Genomic DNA, 26,118 nt, shown 5'->3' on the forward strand with positions numbered 1-26,118 from the left:
AAATTTTATCGGCATTTTTTACTATGTATACTAAATACACATATCATTGGTTGTTTTACTTATTTTCTTGTTTGCTAATATTAATTTCTTTTCTTTTTCAGTCAATGAACTTTGTTTGAACAAATTGTACGAAGAGTTTTAAAGCCATACCTTTCAAACGTATTCAAAGGTTTCTTACACCTTACTCAAGTAATATAATGTTTACAATAATATGTTAATTCTAATTGTTTGAATAACATTTTCATTTCTACAAAAGCTGCTATTTTAATGTAAAAAGACTTACGTATATATCAAAGTACATACGCTACACTAATATTTTCTCTCTCCTTTTCTTTTCTGTACAGCATAATTATGTTTCATGAATACATTACAATAGTTCCAATTTTTACGTTAATATATTTTGAAATTTATACTAAACCTAGATAAAGTTAGTTTAAGAATCAATGAGTCATAGTTTTTCTGTATAACATTCTCTTGTTTGATCTGTTTTATTAAAACATATTATAATTTATTTGTCTCTATGTAAATACTTAAATACACTTTTCTTTCAGTATTCAAACCACAGTGTATATTTATCTATTCCTTTCACAGAATACTTTATATTTGATTGTCCGTATAATAGGTCACCTTAGGACATATCATGAAAATATCTAGGCAAAATAGTTGGTCCAACGCCAGTTTATCATAGTAATAATTGTTCTTGTTTAGTCTCCTGTAATTAGATTTCATCCTCTGGAAGATGGGACCGTAGACGCTTTAGGTTGAAGAAGGAGACATGACAATGTTAGTCTACGTTAGAAATTCGAGTTATTTGTTTAATCGTGCATTTTTTCTGGAGACTTTTCATGATAGAGTTTTGGGATTAGTTGAATAAGTCGACAGATTAGTTAGAGCAGTGCAGTGAGGGAAAGTAAGAGAGAAACAGAAACGAGGAAATATATTTTGTAGCTCCTGATAAAGTATAGCTGTAACAATTACCCACTAATATTGCCTCGACAAGCCCCGCAAGAAGCTACTGTATGGCCCAGAATCTTTCCACCAAATGGCAATACATCAGCCTCAGTATATTGTAACTCCGGGCAAAACAGACTACTTAGTGATTTATCCAAGTTTCTTGTCCCAGGCTATTGGGCGGACGACGTCAGCCCAATTGAAACGTTTACATCCAGCACAGTTCGTATTGACATGGCTACAAGGATGGAAATATAAACGGAACATATCCGACAGCTCAGACGACTGTTAACGTTAAAATACTGCCGCCATTAAAAACAGCTTTTTCTTCTCGCTTTGTCGGAAAAACAATCGCTCATGCTAAATGAGGAGTGTAGGATAAATTAGGAGAAGCAAGAGTTACGCAGCTGCCGAGAACGAATCCAGAATGCATCACCTAATCTCCATTAAAAATAATAGTAATTACAGTATTAAGTATTGTACTTCATATAACTTCCATTGGCAGGTTTATGGGAAGTACAGCGATAGATTCCCCTCTCACTAACTGAAACGTAAAAAAAAAACGAACTCAGTTACCAAAATGTACATATGCAATTATTGCGGCAACTCGGCTATTTTCCACGAGTCATTCCCGACTTGATATTTGATTGATAGTAAATGAGAAAAATAATTTTTCTTAATGAAGAATATATATATATATATATATATATATATATATATATATATATATATATATATGTGTGTGTGTGTGTGTGTGTGTATGTGTGTGTCGCTAGTAATTATTATTATTATTAGTAGTAGTTGTAGTATTAGTAGTAGTAGTAGTAGTATCTTGCATTTATTTTTTTGCTTTAATAGTAAAAAAATTAATCTAATAACCGACAATATTTTTATAAAAAAAAAAAAAATTAACATGATTTCGTAGATAAAATACATATTAATAATAGTTAACAAAAACCGCATTAACATTAGGCTATGTATTAACATAATATTAACATAGGGCTGTGTACATTAAGAACGAACTATTACAAATTGGCTTTGTTTTAAAATAAAAATACATCTTTAGTCTACTGGGGCATTTTAAGATTTTTATTAAGTTATTGCAAAAGGAATACCGATGCTCAAACTGTATAAATATTTTGACACCTCCCTTTACTTACAAATTCACCAAAAAATCAGGAAATTAACCAATCTTAATGAAATTTTCAGTATTTATTAAATAATGATTATGAAATATAATGGAGCAATTATTTTCATGTACCTCTTAGTGTACACGTAGGATTTTCTTTAAACAAACATACTTTTGCTAAAGTTATGGTTCTCGGGTGTAAATAAAAAAAGCATGCATTTATTTTTTGCTTTTTTATATAAATAAACATCGTCATTTGTAAAAATAAAATAAAATTAAATAAATTTTTCAAGAAAATTACTACAAAAAAGACTCTACTGTTTGTATTAACGAAGCCGATATAAACCGAAGAAAAATTAATTGCTCCAACTACCAATATTATTATAGAATTAAGCATCGATAAGTTAATATTTTCACACAAAAAATTATAATTGCAAAAATTCTTTCTACTGTGTTGTTTTACGGTTACATTTTTAACGTAATCTTTTTATGCAAGATTCTAATATTTCCATTGCACATATGAACGTATAATCATCGACATAAGATAATATTTATACAATCTTAGAAAATAAAGTAAAAAAAAATAAATTGAAAAAGCAGAACATAGAAGAATGTTTTAATTAAAAAATGGTAAACATTATACGAACGTTCCATGTCGGTAAGTACGGATGCACAGACATAAAAGGACAGCCAGTCGTTCTTTCTCGTCATTCTCCTCTCCGCAACAACCCGCCTGTTTGCGTTTATCAATTTCAATTTCACGTAAACCTTCTGATAAAATGTAACGTAAGTTTGTATTTTACTAGCGTGTATTTTTTTCAATAATTATATATAGTTTTCTTAACCAATTGTAATTCTGTATTCATAGTAATAATGATGCTAACTTTTTTTCCAATAAATGTATTGTAAGTACCATAAATTTTGTGCATTTTTTATTGTAGGGAGGGGGTTTCGGTATGCTGGAATAATATTAAATAAAAGAAAAAATATGACTCATTTGTCCTTCCATACATATTGTAATTTTGTCGCCAAAGTTTTTTTTTGAAGACGATAAACAAGTCTCGTTCTTATCAATGTCATATTTTTGGATAATCATTACTTTTTGTAGCAAAAGTTAGGTACATATATTGTATTAATTTATTATTCTAATACTTTAACTTAACATTTAACTGGGAAATAATTCCAGAAAACTTATATTTGTTTTGGCAGAAAAATGTAAACAAGATATCGTAATGAATTTTTAGATGAAATGTAGGGTTTTTCAGATTTGAGATACAATTATTCCATGTACTTTTTATTTCACACACATTTTTTCTAGGAGAAATTAACACAATAAAAAAGTAATCGACAATTTAAAACTTATTATGATTAGCCGACGTTCAAACCACGCTCCCTACAGAATCAGCCATTGCCTTGCCCGTACCTAACTCTAATCGTTACTTGAAGTGTAATTGCTTGTACCTTTCTTGCACTGTCTTTGCTATGTATATTTGCCAGGTAGATTTTTTTAATTGGCTTCATTATTCCATTTGCTTTCATAATAATTGGAATAATGAAGATCTTCGGTAGATTCCAGCTTCTTTTATGTCGTGTATTAAATCGTGGTGCCACACTATCTGATCACTTATAAAATTTGGAAATGGATTTAAAATGAGACAAATGAAAGATTTCTTCTTTTTTACAAAAGGTATTCACACATATCTTTCTCTCTATATATTGCATTGTATTTTGCTGTATTCTTCTTCTTCTTCTTCTTCTTCTTATTATTATTATTATTATTATTATTATTATTATTATTATGATTATTATTATGATTATTATTTTCTGGTTAAATTATAACCACATATTAATCGATCTGATCAATTCATAATACGATATTATATATTTTTTTACTTTTTAAGTATAAATATAAACCATGTTTCCATGCCAACCGGTGCTGTTACACTCGTTCTTGGTAAAGGGCTTCGATGGGATATACGCATTCAGAGTTATAGGCTCTCAGCGGATCTTAGATATGACACAACAATATTTTTGTAAGTATCGTTTTTACAATTATTTTCTTCTAATTAGTGAGTCATTCGAAATAGATCTGATGTACATAAAAAGATATGGGACTCCAAATTCAAACACGCAAAAAGAAAAAGAATAAAGAAAATTGTATTTATTATTAATTTATATATTTCTCATTTACTGTATTTTAATATATATATATTTCTATAAAAACAAATCGAGCATTTTTTTTTAGTTTTAGTCAATATCCATACTAAAACACGATAACACGTAATTTATTAACCGCGTCTTCTCGTAGTTTAGTGTTTAGAACTGATAATCTTAAAGTCGTAGGTTTTGATGTGAGCAGATATACCAGCGTTGACGAGTTTTGGTACACCGCAGCACTTTATTGATGACTATAGATTTATATGTGGAGGATGTCTATTACCGGTCTTTATTTTGAGAGTATGTTCGTGTATGTGTTAACTTTGTTTAAAGGCGCCTTTGATGTGTGTTTTTATACAAAAATACGTTTTACCATTTGTAAGGCAAGTAGTTTTATAAAAAAATATTAATATTTTTAACCAGATTTTAATATATTCAAATATTGATGATGCAAATATACCAATGAAATACAAATCTCAAATTAATTGACTCAATTATTTTTTTATATAACAGAGCATGCATATAATACTTCCCTAAAAGTCAAGACAAAAACAGCATGAAATGAGAACAGCATTTCGTGTATTTCCTTTTGAGTTACAAGTATTTTGTAAATATTAGGACAATTTTAAACATTACATAATTTTAAAAAAATCTCTTAAATAGCAACGCTTCAGACTGAAAATATACTGGCTACATAAAAATTAATACATTCATAATCTCCATTAAGAAGATAAAGGAATTGATACCGTTTATGTATTCGTTTTTATCTTGGTTAAAAAAATCGATTGATTAGCGGTTCTCCTACTGTCATATTATAACTGTGTAAAGGATATTTAAAGAAATCCCTGTTCATATGTTAATTTAATATGTTGTATGTTTTTTTCAATATTTATTATTATTTTTCTCCCCAATTTCTGTAGTTAAGCAAGTTAATGTACATAGTATTTATAAAAATTAATCTTAATCTCATACTGATAATGTTTTTTTTGTTTATTCGTATCCTCATTTAAGTATTTTATTTCAATATTTTTTATTATTCCTATTTATATACAATCAAAAGCAATCAACTAATTACTTTTTCTTACATGTTATTTCTTGAGAAAAACTGTAGTTATAAAAGTAAATTTCAGTAGTATTTATTATACTTAATATTTATCTCATAGTGATTATGGCAATAATTAAATTAATTTATTTGATAGACAAGAAAAATTTAAATTTAATTATTGACATATTATCCTTTTTTAAGTATTTAATTATTTAAGTATTTACTAATTTTAGTATTAATTTTTTTTAGTATTTAATTATTTAATTATTTAAATATTTACTAATTTTAGTATTATTTTTTTAGTATTTAATTATGTAATTATTTAATTATTAAATTATTTTACTATTTAATTATTGATATAATATTTTTATTTAAGTATTTGATTTAAATATTTTTATTATTCCTATTAATATCCATTCGAATTGAAATGACACTAATTTTTAATATTTACAATTTTTCAAAATTCCACGGGTTCATATTTTAATTTTTGCTTTAGTATTTATTAATAACCTTAGCTTTATTTTGAACTTATATTAAAAGATATCTTCTTGATAACAATTTCCCTTCAATTTATCACTGATTTTTCGTCAAATTTATATGTTGCTCATATATATTTTTATCGATCGTTATCTGTTTCTTCATATCTTAAAGTTGCTTTATTTTAGAGTTTTTCATATATTTGTTATTGAATTTACCTGGGTTTTTATTATTACCAACTCGCAATTTATCCCGTCGCGAAGTTACATAAACCTAATATTTCAAGTGATTCGACCTAAAATGGGCAGAGAAATTTAGTTGAATCTGCAAATTTCAAGTATTGCAACTTTGATCTTTTGGCAGCTAAATTTTCGCCTCCAAACTATATAAAATGCTTACCACATGTCTGAATGCTCGTTATGTATATATTTGAAATTGGCTGAGTAGTTTACTAGACACCGCAAAGGTCAAATGTTTTGGAAATTTGACCCGTTGGGAGCTCAAAATTTCCATCCAACCCGATTAAAAAGCTTGTCCCCAATCTCCGAATACATTTTATGTAAAAGTTCAAACGTTTAAACCAGAAATTGGTTGAATAATTTGGGAGAGATCGCAGTGGTCAATTTCTTTTTAACTTTGACCTAAATTTTGACTCTGTAATATTCATTTTTATTGGCTCAAATCGAATTAAAAAGTTAGATCCATGTCCAAGTTACCTACATCTAATATTGCATATTGTTTTCACTCCAAATTGGCGCAGGAGTTTGGTACAATTTTAAAAGGTCAAATCGTTGAACTTTGAACCTTTGACAGTCAAATTTCTCGACGAAATCCGACTAAAAAGATTTTCCCAAATCTCAATACCTCTAATGTCAAATCTCAAGCCTTTATACTTAAAATACACACACACACACACACACACATTCTCACTTTTACAGATATATAGATAATTATTTTATTTACATTTAATCTCTCTCTCTCTCTCTCTCTCTCTCTCTCTCTCTATATATATATATATATATATATATATATTGTATTTTTTTTGCTATATTATATATTATTGTTGTGGGGAAATCACCCTCCAGATGGACTGTTCTATCCATTATATACACGATAGATCTTTTGCTCCCATTTGTGCATTAAACACCAGAGCTCCCGGAGTCTTTATCGTCACGTTGGTTTGTTATTTTTCCTGCGATTGTTTTACATATTATTATTATTATTGTTATTGCCGTGTTAAATTTGTTTTATTTGTTAAAGTTGTTATTTTCCTGCTGTTATTTTTGAACGGGACTTTTACCTTATTTATTTTTTTAAATTTTTTTTTCCCCCTCTCTAACCCGTCGGCCATGGCGTCCGCCAGCAATGTGCCGTCGGAAGAGGACAAAAGTGGCGAACAAAAGAATGGGTGGGCAAAACCACCCAAAGTTAAAATAGACGTTAACAACTTTTTAAAGGAAGCAAGGAAATTTTTGCAATATGTTACAGAAACAGGAGTTACGTTAGAAGCACCACGGCTACAGCAATTTGCCAAGAAAACGATCTCACTTTTTGTGGTAGATCGCAAGACCAAAAAATTGATCAGGTCAACAAAGGAAACTGTAACTAAATTACTGGCAACGGCAGGAATGCGTGCGGATCGTGTAACGAAATGCAGAGGCTACAATACCTGGGCCGCCCTGTTTAAAACAGAAGAAGAATGCGTCGCACTAACTAAAAAAGAAATCATTACACAAGAATACATTTTAAGAATGGAGTACCTAGGACGGAGGAGAACGACTGTTTCGATTTTCGAAGTGCCAGGGGCGGTCCCAGGTGAATATCTAGCTGCCTACCTCCTGAAATTCGGTGATATTACTGGTATAGAGGTGGACCAGTACAACGGAGTCTGGTCCTTCGACATCCTTTTAAACAAAGAAGCTTTCCTCGAAATACCCTACTTCCTGGAAGCGGGAGCTGAAAAACTCCCCATTGTGGTCACAGGGAGGAGGCCGACCTGCTGGATTTGTAGTGAAGTAGGTCACTTAACCTACACATGTCCGAAAAAGACCAAAACAAATGGTACAAACACAACAAACCCTAAAGAGGTGATTGTTGGGCACCTCGAACCTGAGGCTAGAACGCCAAACACAAGCAAAAAAATTGAAGTGATTAAAGAAATCACAACGGAAGAATTCGAAAAAAAATTCAACTCCGAGATGGAATCACCTAAAAAGAGAGAATGGACGCTGGTACCGTTTTCTAAATCGCCTCGTAAAACGTACGCGGATAAACTGACCAAAGAGCAGATACTAGACATTAGGACCAGTAAAGACTCGGGGGGCAACAAGTTTAAGGCCCTGCTAAAAATAAAGGACTCGCTTGATGAAAAGCGCAAGCAAAGCGAGAAGAAAAAAGAAAAAGAAAAAGAAAAAATATTAGATTTCCCCGAATCTCTCTTCCCCGAAAAGCCTGCCCCTCCTCCAAAAGAGAAAAGATCACCCCGTAAAGCGCCACCCCTCTCTCCCGCAAACGTACCAAAAAGAGACCCAAAGTTGACAACCCTAGGCTCCCCATCCAAAAAGACACCTAAACCGTCCCCTAAACCGTCTCCATTCTGCTCCCCAAATAATACACCCCAAAACTCCCCTCCCGCTTCCCCTATGAAAATTGACATGCCCCCTCCTCCATCACCTCGCCCTTCTACTTCTGAAAAGAAAAGACAAAGAAGTCCCTCCGTGGAAAAAGACCAGAAAAAGAAAAGACCCCCTTTTTTCAGGGCAAAGACGTGTGTAAGATCACGGCTAATATAGAGACCATATCCAAAAATCACGTTAGAAAAGACTACCGAAACCTCTACGCGGTGAAGCAGATAAGCAAACTGGACATTACAAACCCAGAAAATTTTCCTAATGCCAAAAGACTTTTAACTGTGGTCAGAAGTCGTGAAGAGGCCAAAGGAGTTTGGACTATGCTGGAGGAAGCAAACTCCGCTTTTAATATCATTCCTCCAGCAGCCTTTTTTAGCGACTCTAACATACTTAAAATGGAGAAACTATGTGTTGGACGGGTCCCCATAAAAATCCACCCTTCACTTTATAGAGCGATTAAGTTAACATTTCCTCTAGACATCGGTGGTCTGTCCCCTGATGGGGCCATCACTAATGAGATGACCTCTGGATCATTGGGGACAGCTGTCGGTGTCTTGGCACCGTCCATGTTTGTTAAGGATACCCAACCCTAGATAGATCACAATGGCTTTAAGGTTAGCTACTTTGAATGTCCGAGGGTTGAGGGACGCCTCTCGTAAACTTCGAGTTGCACGCGACCTTCAACGCCTCGGGGTGGATATATGCTGTGTACAGGAAACGCACTTCATTCCCAATGATTATCAGGGTGTGCTGCTTAGAGACTTTCAGCTCTATTCAGCACATTTTGATTCCCACTCGAGGGGTGTTTCCTGGCTAGTTAGACGCACGCTTGATGCTTCGTGTGACCCAGTCTATGCTGATCCATAGGGAAGAGTGCACGTGCTGGATGTTACCGTAAAGGATGTGGCATTTCGATTTATTGGGGTTTATGCTCCCAATAGCCATGGCGAGAGGGTTTCCTTTTTTCGGGGGAGTGAGCCCTTCATGAATTCGTCTCGGCGGATAGTTTTAGCGGGAGACTGGAACGCGGTCCTGGATCCCGATTTAGATCGCGGGGGTAATACTTCAAGGGCTACTAACCAGAACCGGGATGCTAAGGCGTTTCGAGACTTTATTGACAAGTCTGATCTTGTCGATAAATTTCGAAACGAAAAGCCCGGGGATGTAGTTTGGACTTGGACAGGTAGACGCGGCTCCGATCCGGTGCAACTTTCGAGTTACATCGATCGGTTCTTAGTTAAGAGAGTCGACTTAGGGCTTTTAGACTGTCCAAGTTTTCATAACATAGTTTATTCGGACCATAAGTTAGTCCGGGTTCGGGTAAACTTAGATAGCGTTAAACCTAGGATGGCTAGTTACTGGAAGTTCAACACGTCGTTGTTCGACGTGAAGGGCTTCCGGGAACAGCTTTTACTAACAATACAGAGGGAATTGACGGGAGCCATTATCGGGAATAAGTGGTGGGGAAAACTTAAACAAGTAATTAGGTCCTTCGCTGCTGATTTTAGTCATCGACTCAATCTTAGTTCTAGAGCAGCAAAAGCGGCACTAGATGATAGATTAAAAAGGGCGGTGGAGGAGGGGGATAGTGATAGTTATACTTTAATTAAGGCTGAACTGGACTCCCTGGATAACAGGAAGGACCAGGGTCTAGTAGTTAGGGCTAGGTTAAAAAGAGTGCCGAACGAGGCAACAAACATGGCCGCGTCAATGCGTGCGGAGGAGCGTCGACGTGCGACTGATCGACACATCGCCGGTGTCACATTGCCGGACGGACGAACCGTAACATCAAATGATGGAATCCTGGAGGGTTTTCGAGCTCATTTGCAGGAGCTTTTTACCATGGAGCCCGGTCTGGAGATTGAACAGTTTGACACGTATTTAGCTGACTTTTCTCGCCTTGAAGCGACCGAAGCAGCTACGTGTGAAGGTAGCATAAAAGAGGAAGAAGTCCTTGAGGCTCTGAAACAAGTCGGGCTAGACAGAACCCCTGGGATCGATGGTCTGCCTTACGAGGTGTACTTGAGGCTGTCGCCCATTTTTATTCCTTTGCTTGGCACACTCTTCAACTCCTGGTTTAGGAACGGGTCTATACCTCAGTACTTTACCAGGGGAATCATTAAATTGCTTCGCAAAGATAAAAATGGAGGGGATGGGATTAGCAATTTCCGGCCCTTAACGATGTTAAACACAGAGTTAAAGATTTTGGCCAAGATCTTAGCAAATCGTCTGCAGGTTGTTTTACATCGTCTCATAAGTCCCGAACAGACGTGTTCTGTTAAGGGCCGGACGATTCAAGATAATTTGCACGCGATACGCTTGATCATAGAGAAAGTCGACACAGAAGCCGCGCTGATCAATTTAGATCAGTCCAAAGCATTCGATAGGGTTGACCATCGTTACCTAGGGGCTGTTCTTTGCTCGGCTGGGTTTGGACCCCAGTTTCGCTCATGGATTCGCCTCTTGTATGCTAACCCCGGTGCTATGGTGGAGTTGAATGGGGTGAGATCGAAGCCCTTCAGGTTAACAAGATCTATCCGTCAAGGTTGTCCGTTATCACCCATGCTGTATGTCATCGCGCTTGAGCCCTTTTTGCGCCAGCTTAGGGTGAATCCGGTCCTTCGCGGGATTACTTTGCCAGGTGGTTCTACCCCAGTAAAGTATACCGCCTATGCATACGACGTGACTGTGCTTGTAACGAGCAATGCCGAGATTAGTGTCGTCGACATGGAAACAAGACGGTATGCACAGGTAACAGGGGCCATAATCAACCACGTTAAGTCTATTGGCTTACCTGTTGGTGCCTGGAGGGGAACGCCCCTTCAGGGACCGTTTGGCTGGACTGATGGGCCCTGCAAGCTACTCGGCGTCTGGTTTGGCCCCGACCTCCAGCTGGAGAAAAATTGGTCGGAAGTGTTGAAAGCGGTCAAGACCACAGCTCATTTGTGGTCTTTGAGAAATCTAACTTTAAAGGGTCGGGCGGAGGTATGCAATACTCATATCTACCCCCTGATCCTATACCGTCTATCAGTGCTTCCACTCCCGGAGTCCTCACTACTTGAACTAGTGCGTGCTCTTTTCGCGTTCTTATGGCGCGGAAAGCAAGCCATGGTTGCTCGGGAGATCTGTTGCCTGCATCCGTCTGAAGGCGGTCTGGGTATGCCGAATATCAAAATACGTAGACACACTCTAAGGCTGATATACCTAGACCGAATGTGTACACCTGACTTAGGGAACGGTGTCTTCTGGATGGAAGACACTAAGAAAGCCTTTCCGGCTTTGGAGAATGTGCATTCGGCTGAGAGGGAGGCACACAGGAGGCCCCGAAACGAATGCCATTTCTATCGCGAGTGTCGACAGGCGTTGAAGTTCCTTCAACGGGTGAATGAAAGCCTCTCTGACACCCGGCTGTTGTCTCGCAAAGCGCTATATAGGGTTTTAGTGAGGGGATCTGTCCGAGACGAAAAGATTGAGGAGTTCGGTTTCACGAATGAGGAACGTCGCTCGATGTGGCCTTGGGCGCCCGGGCTGAGCTGTTTCGATAACTACGAGGCATCGCTCACCTGGCTGGTAATCCGAGATGCCCTCTGGGTTCACAAAAAACTTTTCATAGCGGGTTTTACAATGACACCTAGTTGTGTCCGATGCGGAGAATGGGAGGAAGACCTAAGCCATGCTTTCTTCCGCTGCGCTATCGTTGGACCGTTAAGTGAGTTAGTTGAGAGCTTCACAGTTCGCATACTGAACGGGCGTTTTTTTGTGCTGGATGCGGTTTCCCCGTGCTGCAATTGGGCGCCGAGTATGAAGAAAGAGGAACGTTATGTTTTTCTGTGTTTGCTAGCTGTTATGAGAGGCGTGATTTGGTCGACACGACAGAAGGAGGTTTACGGAGATGATACCTTCACTGCTCCCCAGCTTGTTCTCATGTTCAAGCATCGGTTGAAAATGCGAATTAAGCTGGAGAAGGTGAAACTCATTCCTGTGAATTTCAACGAAAGGTGGGTGAAAGCTTCGCGACTGTGTAGAGTGACTGGAGCTGGCCTTGAATTCGTTTCTGATTTGATTTAGGTCAAAAAGGATTTTGGGTATCCTGAACTAACAAGCCATCAGTATCGGACCGATTAGTTTAGTATGGGTTAGTTAGGCTTTATCTTTTGATTTTTTAACTTAGCTAGAGTATGTATGTGTTCATCGTCCCAGTCCCTCTTTTAGTTTGCCCTTGTCCCCCCTCTTTTTTTTTCTTTTTTTCCCCCCACCTTAGGTTCGATAACCCCCATTCCCGACCCCAATTAGGTGACGGATGGACTGCTTTGTCAGTGATGCAGGTTGTCTTTGTGGTGTTTATTCAATAAAGTCAGTTTTCGTGTGGACCTGCGTCTTTTCGACTGACAAAGCTTTCTATCTGCCACAATTAGTAGTGGGAGGCTCTTTTACTAACTACTATGTTTTCATTGTAAATATTTCATTCTTTTTGTATATAAAATTTTTAGCCCCAACTCCCCCTCCCACATCATGTATATATCATTTTTCGGGTTATAATTAGGATTCCCATAGAGTGATTCTGGTATTCTGGTGAAAGAGTCTAGTTAAGTTAACTTTATGTTAGATAGGTCCACATTAACCCCCCCTATTTTTAGCCTTGTGCCACATTTTGTGTATATTTATGCAAATAAATATTAACACCAGAGCGACCCTCGCCTGCTTGGTGACGTTTACCACTCTTTTCAGTTTTGCGTTGTTGTTCCAGTAATACATTTTGTAAATTCTATTCCATTGTTCTGTTTTCTTTGTGGTTTATTGCAAGCCATAACAATTATATACTATTATTATTATTATTATTATTATTATTATTATTATTATTATTATTATTATTATTATTATTATTATTATTATTACATTCTGGTTAAATTATTACACCATATTAAACAATCTGATCAATTCATAATACGATATTATTTTTCACTGGCTTGTGTTGTCATTATTTCAAGAGATGTTCTAACATTTTAATTATTTATTCCACCATTTTAAATCCTTATTAAATAACATTTGCTTCCACACTTGCATTTAACTCTTAACATAATCTGTAATTTTTATTTTAAAAAAATTATTTTAATAAGCGTTTAGCCGTGATATTAGGAGTTTATTTCTATTAAAACATCTTTTATCACATCCAAATTCAAGGAAAATTTCAAATGTCTGACCAAAAAATGGCTGAGAAATTGGGTAGAGACAGCAGAAGTCAATGTCTTTTTAATTTTGCCCCAATTTCGACCCCTTAACATTAAGTGTTTAGTTCTCTATCTAAATTTAAATTTTTATCCATGTCCAAGTAACCTACACTTAAAATTGTAAGTATTTGGCCTTAAAAGATACCGGGGAGTTTAGTAGAGACTACCTAGTCTAATCGTTGAAATTTGACCTCTTGACAGCCACATTTCTGGCCGAAAACTAATTAAAAGTATTTACCCCAAATCTCAATAACCATTATGTAAATATCTTGAGGTTAACTGTGTTCTAATTGTTTTTTTTTTACTTAATCTATTTTCTAGCACAAAGTTCTTATCAATTATTTTGTATAACTATCAATAGATATTATTTATTATATGTTCACTAAATGAAACTAGACTTGTGTTTGCCTCATTTTTAAAATCCCTAATTGCATTATAACTATAATATATTTCTTCATTATTTTCAATATTATTTTATATTTCTTATTATATTTATATTTGTTTTTTATTCTTTACTTTTATTCCTTTTATTGCCATGCTATATGATATTGTATAGTTTGTTCTGCTTTTTTTATTATCCACCTTATTTGTGTATTTTATATTTTCTTGAAACATATCTAATTAAAGCTTCATCACAACAATTCTCGTTTTCATCTAATATATTTTCATTTATGAAAACTAGGGCCATGACAACGGTATGTTCTTTTCATTGTTTTCACTCTGGAGTGTGTATTCCTTGATATCTTATATGCTTTTATATAGAATGATTTTGTTCTCGGTTGATTAACTGTGTCTCACTGTATCGGAGAGTAAGAAAAAAAAGAATATCGAGTTGTCATAGGCCTAATGATAACCTGGATATTCTTTTTATATACTGGTGATGATAACATTTTTGTACACTAACGATGATTAGATTAGTGTTTGGTTCAGATTGTGATTCAGGTCGTAAGTTTTGTCGTTAAGATTTATGGTTATATCTAAAAAGTCACTATTCGATAATTGCAGTCTTGTCTGATTTCTATCTTGATTGCATTAAAAATAATGTAATCTGGAATAAAACGAAAGACGCTGCAAGTGCACTTGAAAGCCACATCTCAGCGTAATATAACGAAAATAAACACATGTTTTACTTGTTTTACATTTATAAAATAAATACGTTTCCAAGCACAAACTCCATCCCCGGCATGTTGTTTTCGTTCTGTCTTTTTTTCTTTTCTTCTTTCCTGCACTGTTGTAAATTTGGAGAAAGAAAAGCCTGTTTGTAAAGAGCCGCACATTGTATCTCAGCGGTTGTATTTTTAAATGTTTGAACGTTGCGTAGGTATCAGGAGAATAAATTCAAGGGTGTGAGTTCCATATGGAAACGTGGATTTAATTTGAATAAAATAAAATACGAATCAAGTGCGATTGAAAGCCAGATCTCAACGTAATATTAGGAAAATAAACAAATATTATTTAATTTTCGACTAGTTTTTTTTTCTATTATCAACTTGCTGGAATTTATTAAAAATAATGAATCATTACAACATAGCCCTCTATTAAAACCCGCTATAAATGAATAAATTGTTAGAACATTTTTCCGGGTACCAGTTTTCTGGATACCAGTTTTCCAGGTACTAGTTTTCCGGGCGCTTTCTCAACTCTTCCATTGCAGATCCAGACGTTTTCAGTGATACACTGACTCTGGCAAATAATTTACGCCGTTAAACCACACATTTACCAAAATAAAAAACACATACATTAATGTTTATAAACGCTATTTTTTTAGGTTCACAAAATCGTGAGATTTCTTAGGACGAAATATCTGGTGGATAGGGTATCCGATACTTCTTTTTGGGGGCGATTACATTTACATGTTTTATCCATTCTTTTATTTTTGAAATTGTTGTGGGGTTATCCACGTTACCCATGATGAAAATGATTAGTATAGCAGGCGGGTTTCAAACTGAACTTTATGTCAACCCAGGCAACGCCAGGTACCCATGCTCTTGTATAATATATTGAATAAAAAAGTAAATATATTTTCAATAAAAACAAATAAATAGTGTAATACGTCACCTAGAACGCTAAGTATCGATGAGTTCCGCAGATGTTGTGTGCTAACCTACACATTTAACACGTATATGTGCTTAAAATACTTGTATTGTGACATCTGGCCCCGTCGAAGTCACAATGGTCATGGTCGTCTTTTCTCCGTGAGTTTTCTACAGGATTCTTCCGTGCCGTACGCCTCGTTTATCTGGTTGATATGCCGGTCTCCGCTGAAAATAATTAGCTTCTCATACAGGCAAAAGAAGAAAAAATCAGATATCTCTATTCTACTCAATTAATTCAAGCGAAATTTACAAAGTGTGATTCCATATATACAATTGTTCAGATCGATTTAATACAAAACACATTTGTCCCAATTAGATTTTGTCTCTGGGTAGTGACGGATGCCAGAAGATGAGGGTGTGGCGACGATCTCTCAGTCTGGTTTCGGCTGTCTCAAACTTGACTCCAACTCTACTAACTGATTTTCTAGCGCACGCACCCGCTTATATATCGAGGAAAGGGTTGGATCAAGGTAAGCCCTCGGACCAATCACCGGCAGGTACGTAATTTCAGGGGCTGCCCCGATTCCTTATATGGCCCGAGAATCTGTGATCACAGCTTAGCTCCATTCACACGATGTTTTCGCTAATGACAGGGGTAACCGGTTTGGACCGGTTACCCCTGTAATTAGCGAAAACAACCTTGAGGTGCATTTTACTGTCTTTCAACCTCATTCCTCCTCGCACACACAACACCACCGTTTCCACACCGTATCACCTGCACTCTCAGGTATAACTGCCCCGTTTAATCTTAAATATAGCAACATCCACGAGTGACAACAGTGCGCACGAGGGTCGAAAACGCTGGCTCCGGTATTAGCTGATTCCTGACTGGGCCCATATTCGAAAACCACCTAACGTACTCTACGAGGACATGCCTACCCCCATCGTCCACCCTGAAGTTCAGCCCTTAAGAAAAAAAAAAACACATAAAGAAATAATTTGTGTTATTAGTCTCCCAGTTCATCGTCAAAGTTGCTTCGGGCGTATTATTCATTCACCTCTCAATCCAGCGTCTTGCCATAGAACTTAACAGGGGGACGCCTTAAAATTAGTGGAAAACCATCAATCAGAAAAATAAACGGCTCGACCATTTACATCACCCCTTTCGTATGCCCCTTTCCACCATCGCCTCCGCCCCCAGTGTCACTGGTCACTGCCATTCCTCTCCTTCGAGCTTAACAATTTGATATACTTAATAATGACTTTAATCTCTGAGTTAATAACTGCTTGAGTCCTCCAGAATTTCTTTTCTATTAAAAGTCAATTATTAAAAATTGCGTAATTTGATATGCCTCGCAATCACTGATACACCACACGAAATTCTGTTACTTGATTAATGTCTCACTTTTCCTTAATTTCTCTAACTTATTTAAGGCTTATGTCCTCCAGGATTACTTTCAATTGTTAGTCAAGTATTAATAAATGCGGAATTTTGATTGAAAAATGCGTAACTTGATATGCCTCGCAAGCACTAATACTCGAAAGGAAATTCTGATTAAGGATTCACAGCGAAAAGTCCATCTAAAGAGGGGAAAAATGAAATTGCTTTTCTACGTCAAAATGAGTGTATAAACAAAAATAGTTTTCCAACACTCAGTCATTACAGTCACACAGGGGATTCCATTCTCACGAGCTGATTATTATTTTTTCTCAGCTTGCTTCCGGGTAAATTCAACTGCTCGTTCAATGAATTTAATCCCTCCAGAATAATATTCTTAACACCTCTCGAATAATCTCAGTTAATTAGAATGCAAGCACGGCTTTTGTTAGCTGAAGGAGTAATCTTTTCAGACTGAGAGAATAACGTTTCCTCCTCAAAAATTATTTTTTACTCCAAAAATAGTATTCTTATTTAATCCCGATTAAATTCAGATGTTACATGAAAAGGGCTGCCCACTTTTCATATAAGTTAAAATTAAAAGAGAATTAGTTAAATGAAAATGATATCAGATAAAACAAGGGTTGAACCCAGTAGATAAGTTTAAAGAACAATAGGTTTAAATGGAATGTCCAGTTAAATTGTTGGGCTTATTAAAATATTTAATAATTAAAATTTGTCTGGAAAAATTTTTCACAATTCTTAGAAAGAATGCATAATAAAAATATCGGTTACAAAATTAGACAAGTAGGTTAAATTCCTTTGTAAAACAACAAAAATAATGGGGCATTTCCTGGTCGTCAGAAATGGTTTCGAAACCTGCAAATCGCGCATGTTGGAAACACGTTAGTTGTGCTCACGTTGACCAGACATACGGGTGACGTCAGGTCAGAAATGATTTCTCAATATAGGAGGGTTCAAAGTTAGTTAGGGGGAGAGAATCAGATCAGAGATCAGAGAAGTAGAGGAGACCAGATCGATTTCCCTTAGAGTCAAGGCACCCTCTGGGAAGCGGGAGGCTTAAAGGTAACCATGTAAACAACTTTGGATCCCTGAAATACAAAATCATGTCCGAGCGGTCGAGGAAATACACGTATCATAATGTGTTTTTATAACTGCCATCTTGTGTTGTGTCATTCTACCAAAACAAAAACAAAGTGAAATTGTATTACTATTAACTTTGTGTTTATAAAAATGTACAACTGTCAAAACGTAAATGTCAAACGCACTCTCGGTCTATCAATCAAGATATTCATAAATCTCCTCTCACGGAATTACAGGTTTGGTTCTCCTGTAGAAATATGTACTCTGTCTGTCTCGTTATATATAAGAACTGTATTTCTCTTTATATGTACCCTGTCTCTATATCTCACCAATGTTCCCATCTCTCAACAATATGAACACTCACAATGAATATATATAATATCTAGCATCCAACAACATGATCACACACATGAACACACTAAGACTCTTACTAACATGTACAACAACACATATATAAGTCGTCATCTAAATAAGAAAAATGTAACATACTTTCATATTTTCTAAAATAACACTCACAACGTAACACAACTAATATTTGTTCTCATTTACGAAAGAGAACTCTTTCCAGTTCCCTCTATTTTTCTTCTGAAACTACTCCCCGACCAGTATTAAATATTCAGGAACAGAATTTTACTCCAATTAGCGTATTATTTTATTTCGCTTTATTAGACAGTTTTTCTGATATCGTTCAGTTTTATCGCCGTGACCCCCCCCTCCTCAGCCTGTATTTTCTGGGGGCTTACTGCCTCCCCTGGCCCCAGTCGTAGTAGTCAGAAAGTCACTTCCCACTTTTCGCTACGACAGCCGCTCTCTCAGTAAGGATTGGGGAGCTTCGTCTTCCTCCTCTCAAGAGCCATCAGAGTCACTGTGGATCTCACTATCCTCATCCAACCCCTCCCCAGGGTCATCCTAAACGCCGGTGCCTTCCGCGGGCTTCTGATCAGGGACCCGCTCTGATTGGTTCTGGTTTTGGTCGCTTGGGGTTCTCGAGGGACAGATGTCGTCCCCCTACTTTCCCCGATTTCTAAGCGTTCGCATAACATGTACGTCCAGTTGGATGACCCCCCCCCCTCTTCGTCGGAGGTCTCCATTTCCTGTGGGGCGACCAAGGTGGTCTTACGTGAGTTCTTCCCCGACTCTCGTAAGGAATATATATCAAATTACAATTTTGCCACCTTACGATCATTGGCGTGTACTCTCTTTATATTTTCAGCAACCTGATTCCAGATTATGAAAGAAAAGGGACAATTTGCTCCATTATTTAGTAATAAGCAGTCAAGCGTTTATCTAGCTTCCCCTCTTCGGCTGCGCATTATAGTAAACGGGATCTCCACACTGAAGTCCACTTCTCTCCTATCTTTATTCACTCCAACATTCCGCTTCTTTTGTGTCGTTTACCGCGCCCCCTGGCCTTGACAGATCTCTTGTTGTTTCAAAAATAACTGTTGATGCTCATCACCCAGGTACATCCTACGCGGTTTCAAGAAATTGTGGATTAGGAGAATCACATCCCTCCCAAATATCAATTCAAATGGCGAAAATTCCGAGGTTTCATTCATTGTGAATCCCACTGCTACTAGGGCATGCGTGAGAAACCGATCCAACTCCGCCGGGTTGGCAGTAACGAGTTAACTCAGGATATCCACCAGCGTCTTATGAAATCACTCTACCTTGGAGTTACGCTAAGGGTGATAAGTAGAGGTCAAAACATGCTGCGCCCCCAAACCTTCCAGGACTTCCTTCATGACCTTATTCACGTTCTTTGCGCCATTGTCGGAGAATAATTGCTCTTGGGACCCATACCTAGGGTAGATCTCCCCCAGTATTATATCGGATACCGACTAGATTGTCTAATTTGGCACCGCATAGACCTCCGGCAAGCCAATCTATCACGTTCACTATATACAGCGGAAAGGGATACTGCGGAACGTCCGTTTCCGCTAGTGGAGCAAGAGGTTGGAATCTACTCTGAGTCTGACATCTTACACATCGGTTTACTTATTCCATTACCTTTTTGGCTAGTCCCGGCCAATAATAGTTTTTTTTTTAAATACTAACGCATAGGTCTTTTCGTTACCCAAGTGTCCTACCCCCTAATGTGCTTGCTCCAGGATTTCTCTCCGGAGTTGGGCTTGCTTCACCATTTTTAGTCCCATTCCCCGGTCCCGAGCAGCAATATAATACAGCCAATCTTGGTGAAAGATATATTTTTGAGTCTGACCTTTCTCCACTCGTGCTCTTAACCCAGCTAATTCTTTATCTCCTTGACCTTTCTCGATAGCTTCGACCCAGTGTAGGTCGGCTATAGATTCAGCTTCGGTTGCGTCCGTCTCACTCCATTCTGGTCTTTCCTTTTAGGTATGGGAATTGATCACTCCTCCCTTGAAAGCCCTATCATCCATACGCAGCTCTAATAGGATAGCTTCGCATTCCAACCGCTCTGGAATCCGGGACCAAAGATCCGCGCAGGTATTTTCCTTGCCTTTCAAGTATTCGACCAGCCACTGATTTCCGGATAACTTGAGTGCGCCCTGCTTAATCTTCTGTTTGTCCAGTCCGATTCAAACAGGCATTTCAAAGATTTGTGATAACTTTTCACCACGAACTCGGCCCCACTTAAATAGTAGTTTCGCTTTTGTACCTTGTATACAAGCGCGAAAGCTTCCTTTCCAATCAACGGCCATCTCTGCTGGGTTTCGGATAACATGCGATAGGGCGTATATTGGAATTTCCTCTGGTATGGCAGCACTGGGCCTTCCTTCTAGGGACAGGGCTGGGTCAACACCGCCCCTATGCACGTGCTACTCGCATCCGTATATAGGACCATAGGCTTATTCAGATCCGGATACGCCAGTAACGGTATAGCAGTCGATATTTTAGGATCCATTTTTAACGAGAGTGCTTTTTCGTTCATTAACGCTATTATGGGAACGGCCAACCGACTAAAAGGAATTATGAACCAGCGATAATAGTCGATCATCCCAATAAATCCTTGCACTTGTCACACTGTCTTTGACTCGGTCAGAGACCTGATAACCTCCACTTTGTCGATATCAGGCCTTTTTCCGGGCCTCATTATTAACAAATCCCAAATATTTGGTTTCTTTATTGATAAACCGACACTTGGGCAATTTTATTCTCCATTGATGTCGACATAACCCCTCAAATACTTCCGTCAAATGTCGAAAGTTCCTCTCAGGCTTCCTAAGAACAAATTAAAATATAGTCCAGGTACGCCACAGCAAACCTCTCCAACCCCCGAAAGACTCGACATGAGTTGTGAGAAAAACCCCAGTGAATAACAGATGCCAGCAAATCTCTCGACGGTGGCAATCTTTCTAGGGCAATTACTCTTGACATATCTAAAGCCTTTGATAGGGTATGGCATAAAGGTTTACTTCATAAGATCGCTAGCTATGGTATAGCTGGAAAAGTCTTCTCAATTATTAAATCATTTCTTTCTGATAGGTTCATAAGAGTAGTAGTTGAGGGGCAAAAATCAGAAGCTCACAGTATTAATGCCGGTGTCCCTCAGGGATCCATCGTGGGCCCAACTCTTTTCCTGATCTACATAAATGATCTTCCAAATCATATCCTTACATCATTTGTAGACATTTATGCTGACGACACTACCATTTATGGTAGCACATCTAAGACAGTAAACGACCAAGTTCTCTCCAATTCTCTCTCCTCTGATCTTGAGCACGTAGTACAATGGGGAAAGGAGTGGCTGGTTACTTTTAATGCATCTAAAACCAAGCTTCTCTCTTTACATCATCAACATTCTAATTCACATTTATCATCAATTGAAATGAATGGCTCTCGTCTTCAGGAGGCCTCAAGTTTTGACAAGCTTCTGGGCTTGACCATTACTCCTGATCTTAAATGGAACACGTATATCAAATCTGTTGCCAAGGCCGCTGGGAAAATGGTGGGATCTTTCTATCGATTCAGTAGATATCTCACTGCTGATGCTATTCTCTATCTATATAAGAGCCAGGTACGTCCAAGGATGGAATACTGTTGCCACATCTGGGCAGGAGCTGCTAGAAATGACTTGTCCTGCCTTGATAGAGTTCAAAATAGACTTCGTAGCCTCGTAGGAGATGTCCTTTTCTCCTCCTTGCAACCTCTATCTCACAGAAGAGATGTTGCGAGTTTGTCTCTGATGTATCGTTATTTTCATGGGAAGTGTTCAACTGAGCTTCAATCTATGGCCCCCCCTCGCCAAACTTTCACAAGAAACACTCGTCTAGCTGTAAACACTATCAATAATTTCCCCCACTCTTTATCTGTGCCTAAACCTAAACGTAGATTCCATGAACAAAGCTTCTTTCTTAGAACTGCACGCCTGTGGAATTGTCTTCCGTTTTCCTGCTTTCCGGCTGACTACAATATGGTTGTGTTCAAGTCTAAAGTAAATAAGTTCTTGATGAGCCGTTCCATATAAGTTATTAAATTTACCAAATTTTCATTACTAATGATTACTATATTGTCCAATTTTTACTGTACACTCTTTAACCCTTATCCTTGAGTGGCCTCTGGGCCTTGATAATGTGGTGATACCTTTGTAAAAAAAAAAAAAAAAAAAAACCCGACATGACACTGAAGTAAAATAGTCCCACATAACATGCAAAAACCGCCTTCTCCTGATCCTTCCCATCGAGGGCTACTTACCAGTAACCTGATTTCAAATCCAGGGTAGTAAAATATATCGATCTACTCCACAAGCCAATATGTCGGCTATCAGGAGTAATGGCACCACTAAGGGTTTTGTAATGGCATTCTGCTTCCGGAAATCCACACAGAATCTGTGACCCGCGTCTTTCTTCACTACAATCACCCCGAGAACACGCAACGGGGAGATAGCGTGTTCAATTATTCCCGCCTCCAACATATCGGACACCACTTGGTCAACAATTTTTCTTTTATGGATTGAGGTTCGGTAGAGAGTTATTCTTACAGGCGGATGGTTTACCGTATCAATTCTCATCATGTCCCTATTGGTACACCCTTACTCTTGACCGTTAGAGGCGATGATATATCGATTGCGCTCTCGCAATTATATTACTTCCCATTAGTACTCATGCAGTGCTATCACATCCTCCGTTTTTATTTTTGTGGGTTTCCTCAGTTCTTCCGAACACCCTACCCCAGGTGTCTATTCTTTGGACCCTCTAAAGAGGGCAGACTTGACCCATCTCTGTTCCACTTTTAACCCGCACCGTTTTGTGGGAGTTAATCGTTAGTAGCACCGGGAAGCTCCCAGGTCCACTCACTATGGCAATCACTAACTACCACTTCTTAGTTCCCCGCTCTTTCTACTTTTAGGGAGGTCACCTTGTAGCCATCAGGGCTCCCACTTCTTCGTCCCTGGATCTTTCCCGTCAAGGACACCACCGTTCGAGGAGGAATTACCGCATCCTCTAAGCTCATCACAGGGAGATTTTTCGGTTGTCTTCAGCCACTTAGAGGAATACTCCTTCCTTTTAGCCATCGTAGCTCCGATTTCTTTCAGCTAGTCATACCCCATTATACACACATCAATTTAATCGGGGGCAACATACGGCTGTTGTTGTCCAGACATTCCCTCTACCTCATAGGGGAGCCTGGACAGTCCTTCTACGGGTAGTCGGGCTTGATCCGCCTGGGCCAATTCCAGGTCAACCGGGAGCAATCAGCTTTGGCCGACCATCTTCTGATACGTGCTGAATTTAACCAGCGACACCAACGCTCCGGTGTCTACGAAGACTCTCACCTTCACGCTCCCACCACCATCTGGCATCTATGATTCTAACTCTCCTTTAAACACAGCAAATATCCATCCTTGGGTAATCCTTGGCAATGGCCGCTCCTTCATCCTTTGAATTCGGTAGTCTCCCCTTTTTCGCGAGCACTGTCTTCGCAAATGGCCGGGCTCCAGTAAACGCCAACGTCTCTTTTTCGCGCAGCCTCTGGCCATGGGATCGAACTGAGCAATAGTCCAGCAACTCAGACGCCATTTCGCCTCTTGGATAGCCTGGCTCTCCGGTCTGTGAGAGTCATTCGGTCGTAGTTCCGTCGACCTCCATCCTCGGTAGACTGAAAACAGGCTCAACTCGGACTACTTGAGCTCTCGTCGTCTTCTCTAGCGGGTTAGGGGGCAATTGATCCTTATCCCTTCTAACCGGCGATCCAACGTGTCTGTGAATCGACCAGCCCCCTGGCTGAAGTTACCATGCTTCTCATAAAGGGGTCTGATCTCTATTTAATGTCTCTCCCATCTACAGGCTAAACGAGCCATTCCTCGCCGACATGGTGGGAGCATAGGTCTCCCTTGTCTCTATCCTCTCCTCTGATATCCTTCTGAATCCCTTCTCCACGGTGGAGTTTTCTGGGCTCGCCTCGGTTTACATTCTCGGATAAGTTCGTGGCTTTCCGTAACATCTTCCTGCAGTCAGGGCCTTGGATTCTCTCCCATGCCAATTCACTATTCTGGGCTTATTCCGTAAATCGGCGGGGCTACCCTTAATGACCTCTGCTCGGACGTCTCTATCCCTCAAATCCTCTGCAAGTATAGCCGCCAATAAGACTTGAACGGCCTTACATTATCTCAGTCTCATTGGAGAAGGCTCTTTTAGCTAATCCGGAGATTCGCCCTCGATTATGTCCTTCCCGTGTTTTTGTTGGATTCAGACCATCTCTCTCATAGATTCGAGGGATGTTTGCTCATTGGAATATTCTTCCACCAAAGCTGATTGCAATTGTTCACATGTCAATCGGGTGTGTTCTTTAATCTATCGACCAATGAATCTTGACACCCGTCCCCGAGCAGCTTCGTATGTCAATAACACAAGCTCCGTGCCTCGCAAGTCGTATACTGTTTGTTTTTTCAATATGGCATGTAACCATTTATCCAGTTTACTAGGATCCTAGGAAATTAATAAAAAAAAGAAAATTCAATACATCTCCTTGAATGGCTTTCTTTTTCTTTAAAATAACTCTTCTTTTCTCTCTTTTTATTTTTTTTTAATTCAATCCAACTACAACGCTGACATAAGCGGTTTCATTTCGCGTTTAAAATTTATTAAAAACCTAACACCCTTGCTTTCGTCTCTCTTTTTTTCATTTCTTCTTTTTCAAGTAAAATCAGCACGCTAACTGTCGCAGGCAACACTGACATTTTATTCACCTATACCTTACCCACGGCTACGCTGTCCCAAAACAAACTCCCCCCTCTTTCTTTTCTTCTGATTACTACTATTGTTCAATTCAAGTTTTCCCAGTTTGCGTTGATTCAGCGTCTTCCAACACCAGTTTTATTGATGTTAGACAGTTTGTATATTCTGCTTCGTCTTTGTAATTTTCGTTAGTTAGCTTTCTTTCTCTTTTGCATTCTTTTGCCTTTTTTTCTGTATTTAGTTCTTTTTCTATATTTTTCCAGTCTCTCTTTCACTCTCTTTCTATTTTATCGTTTTTTCTTCTTTGTGTTTTGACAATAAGTACTTTTTTCAAGTGTTTTTTTTTGTGCCGTGGGTTTATATTATGCCTTTCTTTTTCGCCACTCTTTCTTTCTCTGTATTATTTTCCCCCGCCGTACCCTTCTTTCTTAAAATGGCGATCCTGGTCACGACACCAGTTGTTATGCCATGCCCCGCCGAAGTAACAATGTTCGTGAACGTCTTTTCTCTGAGAGTTGTCTACAGGATTCTTCCGCGCGCAGGCCTCGTTTATCGGGTTGAGATGCCGGTTTCCGCTGAAAATAATTAGCTAATACAGGCAAAAGAAGACAAACTCAGATATCCCTATTCTACTCAATTAATTCAAACGAAATTTACAAAGTGTGATCCCATATATACAATTTATCAGTTCGATATCATAAAAACATATTTAAGTCCCGATTAATTTTAGTTTCACGGTAGTGATCGACGTAAGAGAGATGGGGGTGTGACGACGATCTCTCAGTTTGGTTTTGTCCGTCTCAAAGTTGGCTACAACTGTACT

At 38.1% G+C, this 26,118-nt stretch overlaps 1 protein-coding gene across 5 annotated transcripts in view; it reads left to right on the top strand.

The window, feature by feature from the left end:
• The window catches only part of LOC145276824 (bactericidal permeability-increasing protein-like), a 230,657-nt gene that overhangs the window by 25,325 nt on the left and 179,214 nt on the right, over positions 1-26,118 (top strand). Inside the window, exons 2-3 of one of the 5 annotated variants that reach the window (XM_080128174.1) lie at positions 102-189; positions 3,982-4,113. The exons of the other annotated variants lie outside the window; for them this stretch is intronic. Of the exons in view, the coding sequence (XP_079984300.1) occupies positions 4,004-4,113 (110 nt within the window). The 5' untranslated portion in view covers positions 102-189; positions 3,982-4,003. The remainder of the gene's footprint in view (positions 1-101; positions 190-3,981; positions 4,114-26,118) is intronic. 5 annotated transcript variants of the gene reach the window in all.

The sequence above is a fragment of the Euprymna scolopes genome, chromosome 5 (genome assembly GCF_053919585.1).
Source record: "Euprymna scolopes isolate OS-2025 chromosome 5, ASM5391958v1, whole genome shotgun sequence".
Lineage (NCBI taxonomy): Eukaryota > Metazoa > Mollusca > Cephalopoda > Sepiida > Sepiolidae > Euprymna > Euprymna scolopes.